This window comes from Pan troglodytes, chromosome 16 (assembly GCF_028858775.2).
Source record: "Pan troglodytes isolate AG18354 chromosome 16, NHGRI_mPanTro3-v2.0_pri, whole genome shotgun sequence".
Classification (NCBI taxonomy): domain Eukaryota; kingdom Metazoa; phylum Chordata; class Mammalia; order Primates; family Hominidae; genus Pan; species Pan troglodytes.
The window spans coordinates 57,723,397-57,744,710 of NC_072414.2; the positions used below are offsets into that span (position 1 = coordinate 57,723,397).

The 21,314-nt window shown below is 37.4% G+C and overlaps 1 protein-coding gene across 34 annotated transcripts in view; it reads right to left on the reverse strand.

Annotated features, from left to right (window-relative positions):
• Positions 1-21,314, reverse strand: part of DENND4A (DENN domain containing 4A) — a 132,997-nt gene that overhangs the window by 73,450 nt on the left and 38,233 nt on the right. For 25 of the 34 annotated variants that reach the window (XM_054667690.2, XM_063795168.1, XM_009429399.4 and 22 more), the window contains 4 exons: positions 19,439-19,688; positions 8,817-8,886; positions 5,851-6,020; positions 4,852-5,090 (listed from right to left, as the gene is read on the reverse strand). In XM_054667690.2, coding sequence (XP_054523665.1) covers positions 4,852-5,090; positions 5,851-6,020; positions 8,817-8,886; positions 19,439-19,688 — 729 coding nt within the window. The remainder of the gene's footprint in view (positions 1-4,851; positions 5,091-5,850; positions 6,021-8,816; positions 8,887-19,438; positions 19,689-21,314) is intronic. The other 9 variants (XM_063795179.1, XM_063795175.1, XM_063795172.1 and 6 more) reach the window with 1 other exon arrangement.

Consider the following 21,314-nt stretch of genomic DNA (forward strand, 5'->3'; position numbering starts at 1 on the left):
CCAAAGTGAACGTCATATGCTATAAAGCTCAACATGTCATCACAAGTCCAAGTTGAGTCAAAGCCCTGTGTCCCTATTATTTTGAAATCCCTAATACTATGAAAACAAGTGAACAACCAAAAATCATTCATCCCATTAAAGTTGCTTCTGCCTAAACCCAGTGACTTTTCACATTAATAGGCATTCACATTCAACAATATTTGTTATCACTGTCTTAAAAGTCTGTTTAACTTTTACCTAGATAGTATGCAATATATCGGTGATGTGGAAATTACCCAAAAAGTAAATTCTTACGTTTACAATATGCTTTTTAGTCAATTGCTTGTTTTATGTACGACAAACACTTAAGGTGCTCCAGAAAAAATGAAACAGTTTAATACTTCTAAAAACTGAACAGTATTCTTTCTATTAATAATACGTTAAAAATTATATTACTGATTTTGTAGGTTTTTTCCCCAGAATAAGATGGATAAAAAGCTAGATCTATGGATTTTGTTTTTAACACTACGGAACAGAAAAAAAGCAACCATAGTGAAAAATCTTTCCTAGGGGGGAATAAGCTATTTTATTTCTGAATTTTTTAAAAAATTTTTGTTCCAGTCTGAATATGTTTGTATTATTTTTTTAAAAAACATTATTTCAAAATCATCTTGGTTTCAGAATGGAGAAAATTTCAACTAGATAGACAATATTAGAAATTTATTAATTTACAAATATGTTTTGACTGTTTACTATATAAAAACACACCAACAGACATGACAGGATATGTAAAAAAGTCATAAAAAGCCACCAATGTCTACCATTAATGTGGGGAAAAGCAAGAGAGATCAGATTGTTACTGTGTCTGTGTAGAAAGAAGTAGACATAGGAGACTCCATTTTGTTCTGTACTAAGAAAAATTCTTCTGCCTTGAGATTCTGTTAATCTATGACCTTACCCCCAACGCCGTGCTCTCTGAAACATGTGCTGTGTCAAACTCAGGGTTAAATGGATTAAGGGTTGTGCAAGATGTGCTTTGTTAAACAGATGCTTGAAGGCAGCACGCTCCTTAAGAGTCATCACCACTCCCTAATCTCAAGTACCCAGGGACACAAATACTGCGGAAGGCCGCAGGGACCTCTGCCTAGGAAAGCCAGGTATTGTCCAAGGTTTCTCCCCATGTGATAGTCTGAAATATGGCCTCGTGGGAAGAGAAAGACCTGACCGTCCCCTAGCCCGACACCTGTAAAGGGTCTGTGCTGAGGAGGATTAGTATAAGAGGAAGGCATGCCTCTTGCAGTTGAGACAAGAGGAAGGCATCTGTCTCCTGCCCGTCCCTGGGCAATGGAATGTCTCGGTATAAAACCCGATTGTACGTTCCATCTACTGAGATAGGGAAAAACCGCCTTAAGGCTGGAGGTGGGACATGCGGGCAGCAATACTGCTTTGTAAAGCATTGAGATGTTTATGTGTATGCATATCTAAAAGCACAGCACTTGATTCTTTACCTTGTCTGTGATGCAAAGACCTTTGTCCACGTGTTTGTCTGCTGACCCTCTCCCCACTATTGTCTTGTGACCCTGACACATCCCCCTCTCGGAGAAACACCCAAGAATGATCAATAAATACTAAGGGAACTCAGAGGCTGGCGGGATCCTCCATATGCTGAACACTGGTTCCCTGGGTCCCTTTCTTTCTTTCTCTATACTTTGTCTCTGTGTTTTTTTCTTTTCCAAGTCTCTAGTTCCACCTAACGAGAAACACCCACAGGTGTGGAGGGGCAACCCACCCCTTCAATTAAAGTACTCATAATCTAAACAAACGTTAAGCAGGGGATGAATACCACAGCACATACATCTGCTTGAACTATGAAGTAGTTAGAACAGAAGAAAACAAAGTGTGATCCAAAAACCCCTAAAGATATTCAAGATCCATTCAGGGAAGATCTGCAAGGTCACAGCTATTTTTATAATAATAGTATGATGTTGGCCAGGTGTGGTAATCCCAGCACTTTGGGAGGCTGAGGCGAGTGAATTGATTGAGCCTAGGAGTTCAAGACCAGCCTAGGCAACATGGTGAAATCCTGTCTCTACAAAAAATACAAAAATTAGCCAGGCATGGTGGCATGTGCCTGCAGTCCCAGCTACTTGGAGGGGCTGAGGTGGGAGGATGGCTTAAACCCAGGAGGTCCAGGCTGCAGTGAGCCATGATCATGCCACTGCACTCCAGCCTGGGCAACAGAGTGAGATACTGATTCAAAAACAAAAACAGGCAAGGCACGGCGGCTCACACCTGTAATCTCAGCACTTCGGGAGGCCAAGGTGGGCGGATCACTTGATGTCAGGAGTTTGAGACCAGCCTGGCCAACAGGGTAACACCCTGTCTCTACCAAAAATACAAAAATCAGCCAGGTGTGGTGGCACACACCTGTAATTCCAGCTACTCAGGAGGCTGAGGCATGAGAATCACTTAAGCCCAGGAGGCAGAGGTTGCAGTGAGCCAAGATCACGCCACTATACTCCAGCCTGGGCGACAGAACCAGACTCTGTGTCAAAAAACGAAAACAAAAAGAAAAAAACAAGCAAACAAAAAATTATATGATGTCATTTGCTTTCTGCACAATGTTGACATTTGCACTGACAGTGCAAGAGCATTGTGGGTAAAACTGCTGGTGACTTACTATGAATCAAGGTAGTGGCACCAAAGTGTACTAGTAGTTGCTATATTCTTTACTACTATATACTTGCAGTAAAAGAGTGTCAATATTGGCAGTAAATATTACTAATTTTATTAAGTTTTGGCTGTAGTGTACATTTAAAATTCTGTATGATGAAAGGGAAACTATACATAAATAACCTCTGTTGTATACAGAAGCACAATGGTTGTCTTGATTTTGGAAATACACTTGTGCAACTGAGTTGTGAGTGAACTTGCTGGTTTTCTCCCACAGAGTGCAATTTTTGTTTGAAAGATGACTGACAGGTCGGGTGTGGTGGCTCACACCTGTAATCCCCAGCACTCTAGAAGGCCGAGGTAGGTGTTTCACCTGAGGTCAGGAGTTCGAGACCACCCTCACCAACATGGCAAAACCTAATCTCTACCAAAAATACAAAATTAGACAAGCATGGTGGCATACGCCTGTAATCCCAGCTACTGGCAATATTTGCCAATAATTAAATACAAACTTTCAAGTGGAAATTACAATTTCGCCACCGTGAGCTTGAAAGCTTCCTAATGCTCAAAAACTTTTCTAAGATAGGGGGTGATATTAACAAATGTGATTTTTTAATATTAATAATAAAATGTGTCTACATTTGGAAGATGGGATTAACTTAGCAAATCAGTATTTAACAAATGACCAATGCACAATGCTACAAAATAATGCATAAGTGAAAGTTCCACCCAAAGAGTCAAACAGAACAATAGATTTTTTCTTTTTTTTGGAGACGGAGTCTCGTTCTGTCGCCCATACTGGAGTGCAGTGGCATGATCTTGGCTCACTGCAACCTCCGCCTCCCAGGTTTAAGCAATTGTCCCTGCCTCAGCCTCCAGAGTAGATGGGATTACAGGTGCCCACAACCACAGCTGGCTTTTGTATTTTTTTTTTTTTTTAGTAGAGACAGGGTTTCACCATGTTGGCCAAGCTGGTTTTGAACTCCTGACCTCAGGTGATTCACCTGCCTCAGCCTCCCAAAGTGTTGGGATTACAGGTGTGAGCCACCACACCTGCCCAGACCAATAGATTTTAATGTACCTGACAAAGTTCACTACTACAGTTTTAGATTACAAATAACCTGTAAGAAACCAGCATTTGTCAAAGCTTGGTGCAGTGTCAAAAAAAAGAATATCCTAAAGTTTCTGAAAATACGATCCAAAATCCCTCCCTTTTCTACCTACATATCTGTGGGAGGCCAGGCTTTCTTTGTATATTTCAACCAAAACAACTACTGCAACAGATTGAATGCAGACCATATATGGAAGCCCAGCTATGTTTAATTAAGCTAGACATTAGAGATCTGCAAAAATGTAAAACAATGCCATTCTGCTCACTAAAGTTTTTTAGTTTTGGAAAAGTTATTTTTCAAAAAAGACATTTATATTAACATGCAATGGGTGTGTTATCTTTAAAATAAATTGATCTGGCGATTCCATTACTGCATATATTGCCAAAGAAAAAAAAATGCATTCATCTAATTTCTCCTTTACATTCATTATATGTAAATACGGTAAGGAAATTTTTTTTTTTGAGGCAGGGTCTCCCTCTGTCACCCAGGCTGGAGCGTAGTGGCATGATCGTGGCTTACTGCAACCTCTGCTTCCCGGGTTCAAGTGACTCTTGTGCCTTGGCCTCCTGAGCAGCTAGGACTACAGGCATGGGCCATGTCCAACTAATTTCTGTAGTTTTGTAGAGATGGGGTTTCACTATGTTGCTCAGGCTGGTCTCAAACTCCTGGACTCAAGAGATCTGCCTGCCTTGGCTTCCCAAAGTGCTGAGATTATGGGCGTGAACTATTACACTCAGCCCCAGTAAGAAATATTTGTAAAGGTTCATAATAAATTTAAATTATATGTAAAATAAGAATTAAAAAATTAGTAAAAAATTTTCAGCATCTGTCCAGATTAGGATCTCTAAACTTCCCAAGAGCATTAAACAAATGAAACATTAATTTCATCTCATTGGAGATAAAATTATTTTAAATAACAAGACTACAAACATACAATGGAGAAATACTACCTGACTGAAATAAACCATTTTTTTCAAATAACTCTTGAGAAATCTAGTATCCATATAAAATTTACCCAGTTGCCAACACAAATTTGCCACATAATGGAAAGATCTGTCAAATGTTGAACCAAGAACACTTAACTTACTTCTCAATTGGAAGGACATGAGGCCCAGAGATGGAATAACGATACAGAAAAGTCAGAAACTTCCTGAATGCATCAAAAAAAGGCCAGTGAGAAAGAAGACAGATGCATTTGTTAGTATGAATTGTTTTGGAACTATCAGACTTCCCATCTGCTGATGTTAAACCCAAAAGAAGTCTCTGCTTTTCTGTGAGATTCTCCTCAGAGTATGGTTCATAAAACTGAATAGCAGCACCATAAACCTGCAAAACAAGTAATATATCCAGTAAATATACTTTGTATCATATATCCAAATCACATCATCAGTTAAATATTTAATAAATGCTTGCTATGAGCCAGGTGAGAGGCTAGGTATTAAGAACACAGTGATGAAGAGACACCCCTCCTGCTTTCTTGATGTATCTAAGAACTATATAGTGCTATTCTCATGTTACCTTACTACTGAAAGAAAAGGTGTTTTGATTAAATTTATTTGTTTTATAAAGAGTGGAAGCAATTTTATCAATATTCTCTATAAGAAAATGATTGAAAATAATTACTTGGTAGAAAGTGAGATGAAACTTTAGATAACGAAATACAAATTCCAACTTTGGGCAATTCATTGAATTTCTCGGGACATCAATTTCCCTATCCATAAAATGAGGACATTAGACTTGATAATTTCCAAGGTCCCTTCCAACTATCATGTCTATAATTCTAAATTGCATTATATATTTAATAATGTTACTTTCAAAGCTTCTTTATCACAGAAAATGAATCAATGAAGGATCATCATTTGATGATGAAAAAATCTTTCACCATAATCACAAAAAAGCATTTAGGTGGATGGGACAGAATAAAAATTCTCTTTTCCTATGTCCCTGGATACAGTTATTTTAATCAACTGGAAAAGTATGCATAATGCATTCAATTTAATCAGTTTTCCCCTACTATTCCTTGCATTATAGAAAACTTGAAAATGTACAAGAAATTTGTAGATACAATTTGTCAAACACATAATACCTTTTCAGCTGAGGCTCCAGTTAAAACAAAAGTAGAAAATACAGGCAGAGGGTATTTGCTATTTGATGGCCAACATTCAATGGTTGCACCCATTGGTAAACAAAATAGAGGAACAGATTCCGGTAGTGAGAATGACTCATAATCTTCTTGAGGATATCTACAAATTAGGCCTATAAAAACAACAATAAATATTAGGTCATCATCTCTTGAATTTAGGTACTTATTATTTCAATGATGATAAAATGCTTTGTTATTTCACACATTTGGAATGCCAAAGCATTACATATATGTTCATCAAATAACACTGAATACTTTGGTAGGATTCATAGAGATTTTAACCCTTGAACATTACAACTATTAACTAACTGCTTAATATTTATCAAGCTTCATCTATAAAGGCTATGTTAAAGCTAACAAGAAAAAGATATCCTATAGAAATGCACAAACATACTCCTAAAAATTCAGCTTGTGGTCACACTACCTTAGAAAGAATACTCAGTTTTTGAAATTTTCAATATGGTTTATTTTCATCTATCTACTTCATCAGCTCTCAATAACTTTTACACATTAAAATTCATATCCCATAGGAGTATATGTTAATTTCTAGCACAAATACAGGAAAATTTTTCATAAAAATAGAAGAGTCACATATTTATAATGTCTTAGGAATAGTATCAACTCAAGCTCAGCTTCTAAATAACACCAGGTTATATGAAGATAGAGTTTTAAGTTGCCTATGATTTCACATTAGGTAAACTAATGTTTACATTAGGAAAACGGTCCAGGCATCTTCCACTGAATACACTCCAGGAAGAACCTTGTACCTCATTTTGTGGAACTAGAAACAGAAAATAGGTTCCCTGGCCATAAAGCCCTTAAAGTCAAGTAGAAACTATCACTAGACATAGCCACAAAGACAAAAAGATAAACTGGGGGAATATAAGTGGTTGTTGGTTCTGCCACTAATATATCTGTGACTTTGGACAAATGACATACTACAGGAGTATGGTTTTCTCATCTATAAAATCAGATGAAGTAGATAAACTAAGGTCCAAGGCAGTTCTAAAATTATTTAATTACATGCTAGCCAGCAAGTAGGTCCCATGAGGATCTATAGTTAACTCTGTACTACTCTCTCAGGTCATGAGGTAATTAATAAAGTCATAAAGTAAGTATAGAAATAGTGATGAAGGCCGGCTGGGCGTGGTGGCTCATGCCTGTAATCCTAGCACTTTGGGAGGCCGAGGCGGACAGACTGCCTGAACTCAGGAGTTCAAGACCAGCCTGGACAACATGGTGAAACCCCATCTCTACTAAAATACAAGAAATTAGCCAGGCGTGGCTGTGTGTGCCTGTAGTCCCAGCTACTCGGGAAGCTGAGGCAGGAGAATTGCTTGAACTCGGGAGGCGGAGGTTGCAGTGAGCCAAGATCGTGCCACTGCACTCCAGCCTTTCAATGGTTGCACCCATTGGTAAACAAAATAGAGGAACGGATTCTGGTAGTGAGAATGACTCATAATCTTCTTGAGGATATCTACAAATTAGGCCTAGGGCAACACAGTGAGATTCCATCTCCCAAAAAAAAAAAAGAAAGAAAAAAAAAGAAATATTGATGAGAGCCAGTAGCCAGCACAGCAGCTCACGCCTGTAATCTCAGCACTTTGGGAGGCTGAAGTGGAAGGATCACTTGAGCGAAGGAGTTCAAGAGCAACCTGGGCAATACAGCAAGACTCCATCTCTACTAAAAAAAAAAAAAAAAAAATTAGCCAGGCACGGTGGCACATGCCACCATGTACTCTCGGTAGTCTCAGCTACTTGGGAGGCTGACGTGGGAGGACTGCTTGAGCTCAGGAGTTCAAGGTTGCAGTGAACTATGATCCCACGACTGCACTCTAGACTAGGCAACAGAGCAAAACCTTGTCTTTAAAAGAAAAAAAAAAAAAAAAAGGTGATAAATTGTAGATCTAAAAATATCAAAGGCCGGGTATGGTGGCGCTCACCTGTAATCCCATCACTTTGGGAGGCCGAGGCAAGAGGAGCGCTTGAGCCCAAGAGTTTAAGACCAACCTGGGCAACATAAGAAAGACCCTGTCTCTACAAAAATTTAAAAAATTAGCCAGGCATGCTGGGACACTCCTATAGTCCAAGGTACTAGGGAGACTGAGGCAAGAGGATACCTTGAGCACAAGAGTCTGAGGTTGCAGTGAGCTACAATCATACCACTGTACTCCAGCCTGAGCAACCGAATGAGACCCCGTACCCCCCCCAAAAAAAATCAAATGTAAAAGAGAAACTTATGCCTAGAACTCTAAAAACACACATATATAAATGTATATGTATATATGTATATATTTTTAAAGATGGGGTCTATGTTGCCCAGGCTGGTCTTGAACTCCTGGGCTCAAGCAATCCTCCTGCCTCAGCCTCCGAAAAAACTGGAACCACAGGCACATGCCACCATGCCCTGCATAAAAGCAATTTTTAAAAGGCTGAATCTGTTCTCTTGTAAATAAGGTCACTATGTTTGATATTTTGAGGTCTCTGAAAATTGGACATTTTGACTATGGATTATAAAACTCCAAATTGGTTTATAATATTTTCCATTATTATGAAACATGATTTCATGTGAACTACAGCTCTTACTAAATTTAAGTATTAAAGAAATATTAATTTAAAATGAAAATACATTTTACCATATTTCTGCTGATTTAAAAACTTAAAGATAATTGAGATCTTATTATTTATTTAAACACAAGGCTTAAAATAAAAACTCACCTTATTTTAAAACTAATCTTCCATCAAGCATCCAATAAACATATAAGTGAAGACAAAAATGAGAATCAGAAGATATGGATTGTAGTCCCAGTCCTGATACTAACACAGCCTAGGCAGGTTTCTTTACTTTAACCTTTCCGGGCCCTATAATACATTTATATATGAAGTATTGCATGAAAAATTACACTTACCAGCTTTGTAAGATATAGTGTTCGTCTTTGCCACCGATTTTTTATAACACAAGTATACTGCTGATCCCCACTGGATTTAAAAAAATAGAAATATCATTTAATTTTTAAAAGGTAGGAACTTGATAAAATGGAATCTCTTTGAGCTCTCTAGTATGTATTATCTAAGATGTAGTAACAAATTTCCCTCTGCTAGCTATTTTCAGTTGGCTGTTTTGTCAATATTTTATTGGAATCACTGTCCACTTTTCTTTCAGAAGTAAATTACTACTTTTTTCCCCTTGCAACAGCAATAACATGAGGAAAACTTGACTCTTTTAAACAAAGCTAAGTCACAACCATTTAGATTTTATTCTGAGTCCAAACTGTGGGTATAAATGATAAACTATAAAGTATCTACTCAAGCGCATACCTTTGACTCCACAATCTGTTTCAGATATTGCCAGGTTTTTCTGCAATCCTTTATGCCTCAAGAGTTGTAATTTGTTAAGTCCACTTCCTTATTTCCTACTTTCTCCCAAATTCATTTCCAATCAGGCTTTAATTACCACTCCTTAAAAGAATAACTTAACTTCCAAATCTTTTTTTTTTAAATGAAGTCTCGCTCTGTCACCCAGGCTGGAGTGCAGTGGTGCGATCTTGGCTCACTGCAATCTCTGCCTCCTGGGTTCAAGTGATTCTCATGCCTCAGTCTTCCAAGTAGCTGGGATTACAGGCACGTGCCACCATGACTGGCTGATTTTTTTTTTTTTTTTTTGAGATGGAGTCGCAATGGTGCAATCTCAGCTCACTGCAACCTCCGCCTCCCAGGTTCAAGTGATTCTCCTGCCTCAGCCTCCTGGAGTAGCTGGGATTACAGGAACATGCCACCATGCCCGGCCAATTTTTGTATTTTTAGTAGAGATGGGGTTTCACCATGTTGGCCATGGTGTTGGCCAGGCTGGTCTCGAACTCCTGACCTCAGGTGATCTGTCCGCCTCGGCCTCCCAAAGTGTTGGGATTACAGGCGTGAGCCACTGTGCCCAGCCTCTTTTTATTCTTAAGATTATTTATCATTACATGCTATATTTGTTTGTTTATTGTCTTTCTGACTTGAATATATGCTCAATGAGGGTAGGGATTTTGTTTTCTTCACCACTGTACTCCCAGAGGCTCACACATAGTAGTTAAATAAGTTTTACTAAGTAAATATATACATAATTTATTTAAAAGTTTTGAAATAAGGGTAAAATAGTTTTATGAAACACATTCCTTACACAATCCATGCACATGAAGAAGTGTAATGTCATTGATAATTAAAAGGAGTATATAATAAAAATTTTTATTATTACAATTTAACGTGATTTGTACAACTCCACCCCTAGTACCCTGGATTGCAATAATCTCCCAAATGGTCTTCCTCCTTCCACCTTTGCTTCCCGCCACAGTCTATCACTACATAAACGAGTGATCCTTTTAAATCAAATGTCAGAGCATGTCACTATTCTGTTCAAAATCTCAGTCTCTCTCAGAATAAAAGCTAAAGTCCTTACAATCACCTAAAGGCCCTAATCATCTACCCCCAATTCCAATCTCTTTATTCTCCCCATAATTTATTCTGCTTTAAGACACACCATTTTCCTTATTGTTCCTAAAACATGCCAGGAATGGTCCCTCCTTGAGGCCTTTTGCACAGACTGTTCCCTATATTTCAAACATTCTTTGCCTGTGATATCTGAATGATTAACTTCCTTACTGCCTTCAAATATTACTTTCAAATAAGGGCTTCCCTGACCACTCAATTTAAAATTGCAACCCATTCCCCTCTACTCCCAATCCCCTTTTATGACTCTTTTAGGTTTTCTTTTTTACTACAGCACTTAACACTTTCTAACATACTATACTTTAAAAGTTATTTGTTTAAAATTTATTATCATCTATTTTCCTCCACTCTGTTATCATTAATACCTAAAACAGTGCCTGGTGCATTACAGGTACTCCATAAAGTATTTGCTGAATGAATTAATCTTGGAGCAGAGGTTTCTAGGTAGAAGGAATGTCAAGAGGAAAGGCCCTGATACAAAAGTATGCCCGTCATGACCTAAGAGCTAAAGAGGCAATGACAGCAGAGAAGAGTAAATGAGATACTGATGGGAGATAAGGAAGCCAGATCATGTGGGTCCTTTTAGGCTGTTTTAAGGATTTTGGCTTCTATTACTCTTGGAGATAGTGAAAGCCACTGGAGGGTTTCGAGCAGAAGAGAGGCATTATTTGACATACAGTTAAAAGGTCACTCTGAGTACTATGTTGAGAAGTGGGGGTGGGAGACAAGGAAGAAAGCAAGTACTCATAATTATTTTGGATCAGTAATCCAGACAAAAATTATGAGAGTTTGAATAAGGGTAGCAACAGTGGGAATGATGAAAAGAGGTCAGATTCTGGGTATATTCTGAAAATACAGACAAAAAAAAATCCTATCTGATTATATGAAGTACAGTATAAGAGTCAAAGATGATGCCAATGCCTGAGTAACAGGAAGGAAGAAACTCAATTGAGATGGAGAAGACTGTGGATAAAGCAGGTTTGGGGTGAAGATAAGGGGTTCAGTTTTAGACATGTTAAGTTTGAAACATCTATTAGACATCCAAGTGAAGAACTAAATAGAGCTAAGGTGAGCGGTCTGAAATGGACACACAAACTTGAGAGAGGTCACCATTTGATGTATAGGTGATGAGAGATAAATTTACATGGCACACTTCCTCACCTCCATGGGGTATCAACTCAAACATCATCTTATCAGAGAGTCTTCCTTTCACCATTTTACATACAATAACAAGGCTCCCTCCACCCTGCCCAGTCCTCCCTATCACCCCTCTCTTGCATTTTTTTTCCTCCTTAGCATGTATCACCATTTGGTGTATTATATATTTTCTTAACTATTATCTGAATACAAAAAAGTTTACTTACATAAGACTAAGTAAACATTAGTGGGTAGCTCTGAGAGACTCATAAAGTATAAGCTTTTAGTGTCTGAACTTTGTATCTATTTTGAATGTACAGAAGCCTTTTTGTTGGCTTGTTTCTCATGTAATCCTTTCAAGAATTAAATAAGAATTGTACTTACTAGAGTCATTTCTGAATAAAAAATGCATTATATACCTGTCAAAAGCCAGGTGACAAGAGGTGACAAGTAGTTACTTAAAGGTAACGACTAAAACTTTGGAAAAATATCAGTATTACAGAAAATACAGACAAGTTATATAAGTATTTTCATGTAAGAAGCCAAGTGTCTGAATATAAATTATTTTCCAACTTTGGTTTCTCTGATATTTAGTTCACACTCACTTAATCAAGTTCTCATTTAGATGTACTTAAAAATCTGATGAATAACAATGAGAAGATATCATAAATAGCACTATATGATCATTTAATAATATTTTATCAAGAAATGACAATCTCCTGAGTATTCAAAAACATAAATCTTTGCTTTTCAACTTTAAGTATCTGTCAGCCTTCCAAATACTGAATAGCTAACAGCATAATGTGGTCAAACTAAAGTGAAAGAGAATAATATTCAAATATCTCTCTTATTTAAAACACATAATACACATAAAATAATATGTCTGGCTATCTGCAAATATCTTACTAAAAAACAAAAACCCTTAACCTTTTATTTTAATATAGTTTAATGAATTATGTTGAGATTGTAGCCTTGGGAAATTTTCTCTTGATGGAAAAATATTAAAGCATTTATAAAAATAAAATCCCAACACAGCAATGAACATAAGCAACATTTAACACACTAATCTACTGGAAAAATATTTTTTAAGTCACATGAATATGTAAAAGTCAAGCAGATATTATGAATATAGGCAAACAAATTTTGGTTTATCAAATGGATAAAAAAAATTTTATAAAAATGGGCTCTCTATTGGAAAGTCCCAACTCTACTTCCCAATAAATCCAATTTGTAAAGATAGCAAGAAAACTTCAATAATAACTTTGGTGACAATAAAAAAAGAACTATATGACCATTTGGATATAGTAGAAACCAAAAGGAATATTCTATAATGAAAAACAAGGAGTTAGAAATGCAGTATAAGTTACGGGGCTCTGTAGGAAAGAGAACCATGGATATTAAAATTAAGAGCGGGGCCAGGCATGGTGGCTCATGCCTGTAATCCCAGCACTTTGGAAGGCCGAGGTGGGCGGATCACCTGAGGCCAGGAGTTTGAGACTGGCCTGGCCAACATGGTGAAACCCCGTCTCTACCAAAAAAAAAATACAAAAATTAGCAGGATGTGGTGGCGGGCACCCTTAATCCCAGCTACGCAGGAGGCTGAGGCAGGAGAATCCCTTGAACCCAGGAGGCGGAGGTTGCGGTGTGCAGAGATCATACCATCGCACTCCAGCCTGGGCGACAAGAGTGAAACTCCGTCTCAAAAAAAAAAAAAAAAAAGGAATTAAAAGCATTTTCCAAATTTTTTTACACACAAGGTTCAAGGTGAAAAAAGAAGGAGGCATTGTTCTAAAACTACTTTAAACTCTCTACCAGTAAGTATCCACATTGTGGTTTGCCACAGCAAAAACCTACTTTCAAATTCTTCCTCTTTCCCCCAGAATTAGGTACATGATTTAATTACTTCCTTTGTTAACAATTCTACTTTTTTCTCTTTTTTTTTTTTTTTTTTTTTTTTTGAGACGGAGTCTCGTTCTGTCACGCAGACTGGAGTGCAGTGGCATGATCTCGGCTCACTGCAACCTCTGCCTCCCAGGTTAAAGCAATTCTCCTGCCTCAGCCTCCCGAGTAGCTGGGATTACAGGTGTGCACTACCAGGCCTGGCTAATTTTTGTATTTTAGTAGAGACAGGGTTTCAGCATGTTGGCCAGGCTGGTCACGAACTCCTGACCTCAAGTGATCCAACTGCCTCAGCCTCCCAAAGTGTTGGGATTACAGGTCACAGCACCCGGCTCAATTCTACTTTTCTAAGTAAACTCGCTAAATCAAATGCTGACATTCTTGGACAGTTGTAAAACAAGAGCCATGTGGAAAGAGTATTTAAAAAATACCCTTAAGGAGACTCAGCCGGGTGCAGTGGCTCACATCTGTAATCCCAGCACTTTGGGAGGCCGAGGCAGGCGGATCACTTGAGATCAGAAGTTCAAGACCAGCCTGACCAATATGGTAAAACCCTGTTCTCTACTAAAAAAATGGTAAAACCCTGTCTCTACTAAAAAAAAAAAAAAAATACAAAAATTGGCCGGGCGTGGTGGCGCATGCCTGTAATCCCAGCTACTCGGGAGGTTGGGATAGGACAATCACTTGAACCCAGGAGGTGGAGGTTGCAGGGAGCCGAGATCGCACCACTACACTCCATCCTGGGTGACAAAGTGAGACTCTGTTTAAAAAAAAAAAAATACTCTTAACGAGAGTCAAAAACTAAGGAGATAGTCTCAAATTTGCCAAAAATTAGCTGTGTGTTTTAAAGCAAGTCAAGCAAGCTACGTGGACTAAATATTCTTCTTCACAAATTTTTGCAATTTTAGATTGTATGACCACTCTAAGTTCTCATCCAGCTCTAAAATACTGTAATTATGTTCTAATATCAAATCAAAGTCCAAATCATTTAAGGCTATGGTCCAAGGTTTAAAACAAAGTAATTTTCGAAAACTCTTTCTATAAGCTTAATATGGATTAAACTAGATGCTATTATCATCCTCATTTTACAATCATGTAACAGGCACAGAGAGGTTAAGTTACTTGTCCCAGGTCACACAGCCAGTAACGGTCAGAGATAGGATACAGACCCAGACACTCTAGAACCAGAGTTTGTGCTCTGAATCACTAATCTATACTGATTTTAATCACTATGAAATACAGATATCCTGTGCTATCTTATTGAGAGGGTTAAAACCAAATTCAGGGTCCCAAAATTTGTACTGTATCCAGCCACATATCAATACACCCCAGTTTTTCGTCTTTTTGCTTTATCTTAACCCTCAGTATCTCATGTTGCTATATTAAGAAAGTAAAAATAGTTTTAAAAATCTGCTTCCTGGCCAGGCACAGTGGCTCATACCTGCAATCCCAGCACTTTGGGAGGCTCAGGTGGGCGGATCACAAGGTCAGGAGTTCAAGATCAGCCTGACCAACGTGGTGAAACCCCATCTCTACTAAATATACAAAAATAGTCGGGCGTGGTGGCGCGCGCCTGTAATCCCAACTACTCAGGAGGCTGAGGCAGGAGAATCACTTGAACCCGGGAGGTGGAGGTTGCAGTGAGCCGAGATGGCACCACTGCACTCCAGCCTGGGCGACAGAGCGATACTCCGTCTCAAAAAAGGAAAAAAAAAAGTCTGCTTCCCTACACTTCAGAAAAAGGAACATGAATTTTTAAAAAGTCAACTTCCATAAAAACTTAACACATGTTGAAATGTGTATAAAATCTTTAGATCTTAGCAAAGTGTTAATTTACATAATTATAATAGGACACTGTAAATATCTGCTCTAACATCAAGAAATTAGCTTTTGAGGAAAAATTAAAAAATTAAACAAAATCCACACAAGATAGGGTGAGAAAAAATAAAATAAAATAAAAAGAAATTAAATTTACAGCTAAGCAAAGTCACTCATGCCTGCAATCCTAGTGCTTTGGGAGGCCAAGGAGGGAGGATTGCTTGAGGCCAGGAGCTCAAGACCAGCCTGGGCAATACAATAAGACCCAATATCTACAAAAAATTTTGAAAATTAGTCAAGCATGGTGGTGCATGCCTGTAGTCTCAGTTATTTGGGAGGCTGAAGCAGGAGAATCACGTTAGCCCAGGAGTTTGAGGCTACAAAGAGCTATGATCATGCTACTGATGTACTCCAGCCTGGGTGACAGAACAAGATCCTGTCTCTAAAAAAAAAAAAACAAAAAAAACAAAGAAAAAGAAAGAAAGAAATTAAATTTAAAATTTTGTGATTAAAAACCCAATTGTTGGCCAGGCACAGGGGCTCATGTCTGTAATCCCAGTACTTTGGGGGACTGAAGAGGAATGCTGGAGCTCAGGAGTTCAAGACGAGCCTGGGGTATGTAGGGAAACCTCAATTCTACAAAAAAGTTAAAAATTAGCCAGATGTGGTGGTGCACACCTGTGGTCAATCCACTGAGCTGCTCGAGAGGCCAAAGTGGGAGGATCACTTGAGCCCAAGAGGTCGAGGCTACAATGAGCCATGAGCAGTCCACTATACTCCAGCCTGGGCAACAGAACAAGACCCTGTCTCTAAAAAAAAAAAAAAAACAAAAAGAAAAACCCAATTGTTTCTTCAGAGCAGCTGCAGTAGAAAAAAAGAAAAAAGAGACCCAATTGTTGACAAAATTATGAAAAAAAACCAATATTCTCGTACTTTATTGGTAGGAATTTTAATTGGTTAAACCCTTCTGGATAAAATCTTAATAGTAAATATACGCTTTGATCCAGAAATTCCAGGACGAACCATAAGGAAATAATTAATGCAGTACAATGCTCAGGAGTTTGGTTCTGGAGTTCTGCAGCCTGAATTTGAATCTTGCTTTAACTATTAATTGAAGGTATGATCATGGGAAAGTAACCACCTCTTTAACTCTCAAATTTTCTTCTTTGTAAAATGGGGAGAAAATACCTATTCAGGGTGGTTGTGTGGAACTGAGTTATTGAATGTGAAATACTTAGAACGGTGTATAGCACAGAAGAGCTAAATAAATGTAACTTGTTTTATAGAAGATTTAGTTATAAGTATGTTCATAACAGCTTGCTTGCAACATTTTTAAAAACCAGAATCTAAATGTCTTTACAAAAGAGGATAATAAATAAATTGTGGCACATCCATTTAATACAATAATATTTAGCCATTCAATAATATATTTAATACACTGATATTAAGTATATTTAATATTTAATAAATATATTACAATATTATCAACCTCCACAATAAGCAAAGAAATGCAAATTAAAATTAGAACAATTTTGTATTATATAGTCAATAATTAAAAAGTCAATAATTGGTAACAACCAATGTTGGTGAGGTGTGGGAATGTAGGAAATAGCATTCTCATAAACTATGCCTGCTGGGAGTAAAAACTGCCACAGCGTTTTCAGAACAATTATTTCAACACTTTCAAAATGGTCAGCATACTCATGGACCCATCAGTTCCACTTACAATTACTTACTCTTCCAGAGACACTCAAATATCTACAGAAAATGCACAGCATTAATCAAAGTAGCATTACTAGGAATGGAAAAAACTGAAAATAACTTGTATTCATCATTCTGCATTTGTACTTTCTGGAATACTATGCAGTTGTTAAAATAATTAAGTAGAAAGTTAAATAAACTGATAAAGATAGAAAAAAGGCTTATATCAGAAATATAAAGAAATTTTCATTTTTTTAATACTATACAATCATAAAAAAAGAATGAAATCATGTCTTGTGCAGCAACGTGGATGCAGCTGGAGGTCATCATCCTAAGCAAACTAATGCAGAAACAGAAAACTAAATACTGCATTTTCTCGCTTATAAGTGAGAGCTAAATATTGGGTATACCTGGACATAAAGATGGGAACAAAAGACGCTGGGGACTACTAGAGGGGGAAGACAGGGAGGAAAGCAACGGCTGATAAACCACCCATTGAGTTCTATGCTCACTATCTGGGTGATGGGTTCAATCACACCCTAAATCTCAGCATCATGCAATATATACCTTTGTAACAAACCTGCAAATGTACTCCGATTTTAAAATAAAAAGTGAAAAAAGAAAAAGGAAATACAAAAAAATTCAAATTAAAAAAAAGGATTAATTTATTATATATACCCCACATATGTGAACACAAAAGGGTCTGGAAGGACACAAGTCAAATTGCTCATTGTTACCCCTGACAAAACATGGAAGTAGGAACAAGAACCTTCATTTTCTCACTTTCTACTCCATAGATCTACAATTTGTATACTCCTCGCCCTCCAATTTTCTTTGAGTATACATTCCTTTTTTTTTTTAATTTAAAACAGTAATAAAAGAACAAAGACAAGACAGTTAAGGATCATGCATGGGAGGACTTTGGCTTTTACTAAGAGTGAGATGAGAAGCCATTAAGGGTTTTAAGCAGAGTAGTGATAGGATCTGATTTATGTTTTTAAAGGATCACTCTTGTCTATGCAAAGAATATGATAGAGAGAGCAGAAGTGGAAGAACTGATCAGTTAGATAAAAAACTATGGCCTGCATTTGGCCCAAGGTCTTTTCTTGTATATCTAAACTAAGAATAGTTTTTGCTTTTATAAAGGGTTAAAAAAAAGAGATGACTATGAGACAGAGATTGTATGACCTGTAAAACTTAATTTATCACCTAGCTCTTTAAAGAAAAAATTTGCCTGACCCCTGGATTAGGACACTACTGCAATAATCCCATTAAGAGACAATTATGGCTTAGACCAGGGTTATGGCAATAGAGGCGTTGTGAAGTGGCCATGTTCGAGATACATTTTGAAATTATAGCTAACAGAGTTTACAGAAGAACTGAATGAGGAGAAGATAAAGGTTAAGTTTACTCCAAGGTTTTTCAGTGTGAGTTACTAGAAGAATGGAATTTCCATTTGCTAGATAAGGAAGACTATAAGCAGGTTTGGAGAGAAACATCAGGAGTTCAGTTTTGGACATATTAAATTTGAGATGCTTCATTAGATGAGATATTCAAGAAGGGATGATGAATTAGAGAAGTCCAGATTAGACAAATTTAGAAGTCATCCACACGTGGCCTATATTTAAATGATTAGATCACCAAAGGAGTATGTTTAGGTGGTGAAGATAAATGCTTTGAGGACTGAACCATGAGGCACTCCATTGTGTAGGGATGGGGAGATGAAAAGGAATCAGCAAAGGCAGAAAGGGAATGACTGGTGAGGTAAAAGGAAAAAGCAAGAGAGTACCTAAGAAGAGAGTATATTTCTTCTTCATTGCACTGTTTCAAGAAGGAAGAAGTAACCGTTTATGTAGAAACCTGCTGAAAAATTAAAACAAAGTATTGATCTCTGGATATGACAACAAGAGAAATCTTGATGGAGTGATGGAGACAAAAGGCTGACTGGAAAGAGCAAAGTGAGGAATGGGGCAGAATATACTCAACTCTTTTTAGAACTTTTACTGTAAAGGATAATGAAATGAGGCAATGAAAGCAGAGGAATATGAGATCAAGAAGTTTTGCAAAGATAAGAAATATTTGCATGTTGGAGGAAATAGGGAGGGAAAAACCAATGATTTACAAAAAAGTAGGGAGGACTGCTAAAGCCATGTCCTCAAATGGGTAAATTGAGATGTGGGATCTAGTCCCGTTGAGGTGTGGGATCTAGTCACAAGTGGAAGGATACTCATTGTTTTTGTAGTGGGCAGGAGGGGTGGGGGATATTATTTTTTTAATTTAGAAAAAAGTACTTTGCATAGTTTCTTTTGAAAGTACAACCAAAGTACTTTCCAAAAAGTAAAATATCTAATATCTTTAAAAACACATTTTTCAATTCTGTAATTATACTATGCTGTTTTCCAAAAAAAAAAAAAAAAAAAAAAGATGTATTTAAAATTACGCTCTTTTCATCAGTGGTTAATGTTACCAGTGCAAGTAAGTCACTTACCATACTGTTATTGAGATTCTTGTCGACTTTGCAGAACGTGTGTGGTGGGCTTTCTCCTTTACTGGGTATAATAATACATATGTCAGTGACAGCCAACGTATTCTGAGTCATGTTTTCAGAGGCTCTTCGGTAAGTGATATAAATTCTTTGTGATGAGGTACTCCCACTAATATTTGCGGGGCGCCCATAGGGAGTACTCTGAATAATTTCACAACCCTGTTTCAATCTTTCTTTCCAGTCATATAAAACCCTAAAAATAAATTTTTAAAAATAAATACACAAATACACAAAGCACTTTAAATATGAAAAGTAATATTCTCAGGCATCATCAACTGATCCTTAAATGTAGTAGCATGGTAAAAATATTCCAATCTTACTGCAATTTTGAAATGCACGGTCTTGTATGAATTAAAGAATAACTCTTTTCCCCACCAAAAACTTTGTTTTAAGGAAAAATTCTGACAAACCATTGTGTTTGTTAATATAAACCAGAGAAAGGTACAATTAAATGTGAAGGTACCTGTTTTGGCACATCATTTAATATAGTTATTAATTTATTTTTTGTCTCTAAAACAAGCACCTTCTTTAGAAAAAGCAACTGGGCATTTTGGCCAAAGTTAAAATTTTACAAAAGGTTACTTGCCCAACTGTGTAGAGTCTGCTTGCACGCTTTTATCTCCAATACTTTCCTTAGCTTTAAGAGACAGTTTTAGGCTAAGAGAATGTAACTTCAAATCCATCCTTAATCAAAAGTCTGGGTGAGGCACTACGCTTTTATTTTCTCTTTATTGGGGTAAAATCATAGGCTTTTAGTACAGGGTGGACCTGGCATCCATTCATTAAGTTTTCTATACTTAAGCACTAAGGAACACTAAAAAAACATAGTGCTTAAATAACATTAGTTTATTCCCTCACTAAATTCATTGATTTGTACTTTAATGCCAAGTCCTTGGCACTAGTAAAAAAATAAAAATAAAATAAGCTATATATGGTTTTTTTGAGACAGAGTCTCGGAGTCTCACTCTGTCACCCAGGCTGGAGTGCAGGGTTGTGATCTCAGCTCACTGCAACCTCTGCCTCCAATGTTCAAGCGACTCTCCAGCCTCAGCCTCCCGAGTAGCTGGGATTACAGGCGTGTGGCACCACACCTGACTAATTTTTGTATTTTTAGTAGAGACAAAGTTTCACCATGTTGGCCAGGCTGATCTCGAACTCCTGACCTCAAGTGATCTGTCTGCCTCGGCCTCCCAAAGTGTTGGGATTACAGGTGTAAGCCACTGTGCCTAGCTACAAATTAAATATGTTTCTGCATTTGCTATAAAGCTATAAATTAAATGTGTTTTTGCATTTGCTATAAAACTTGTAACAGCAATGTCTTCATCATCAATCAATATTTCTCATATAAAATCCACTATACAAATAAAATTTAATGCCAAAAACTGGTCAAATTATTTCTTTCTTTTTTTTTTTTTTTTTTGAGATGAAGTTTCGCTTTTGTTGCCCAGGCTGAAGTGCAATGGCATGATCTTCACTCACTGCAACCTCCGCCTCCTGGATTCAAGCAAGTATCCTGCCTCGGCCTCCCAAGTAGCTGAAATTACAGGCACGCACCACTACACCACACTAAGCTTGTGTTTTTAGTAGAGACAGGGTTTCGCCATGTTGGTCAAGCTGATCTCGAACGCCTGACCTCAGTTGATCTACCCACCTAGGCCTCCCAAAGTGCCGGGATTACAGGCATGAGCCACTGTGCCTGGCCAAATTATTTCTAATATAAGTTTTAATTTCACTTTTTCTTCTGGCCATCAACAAATTAAAAAAAAATCTTCTCAATATTTTGAAAATTTACAGTTAAATTTGATGCTTAATCATAGCA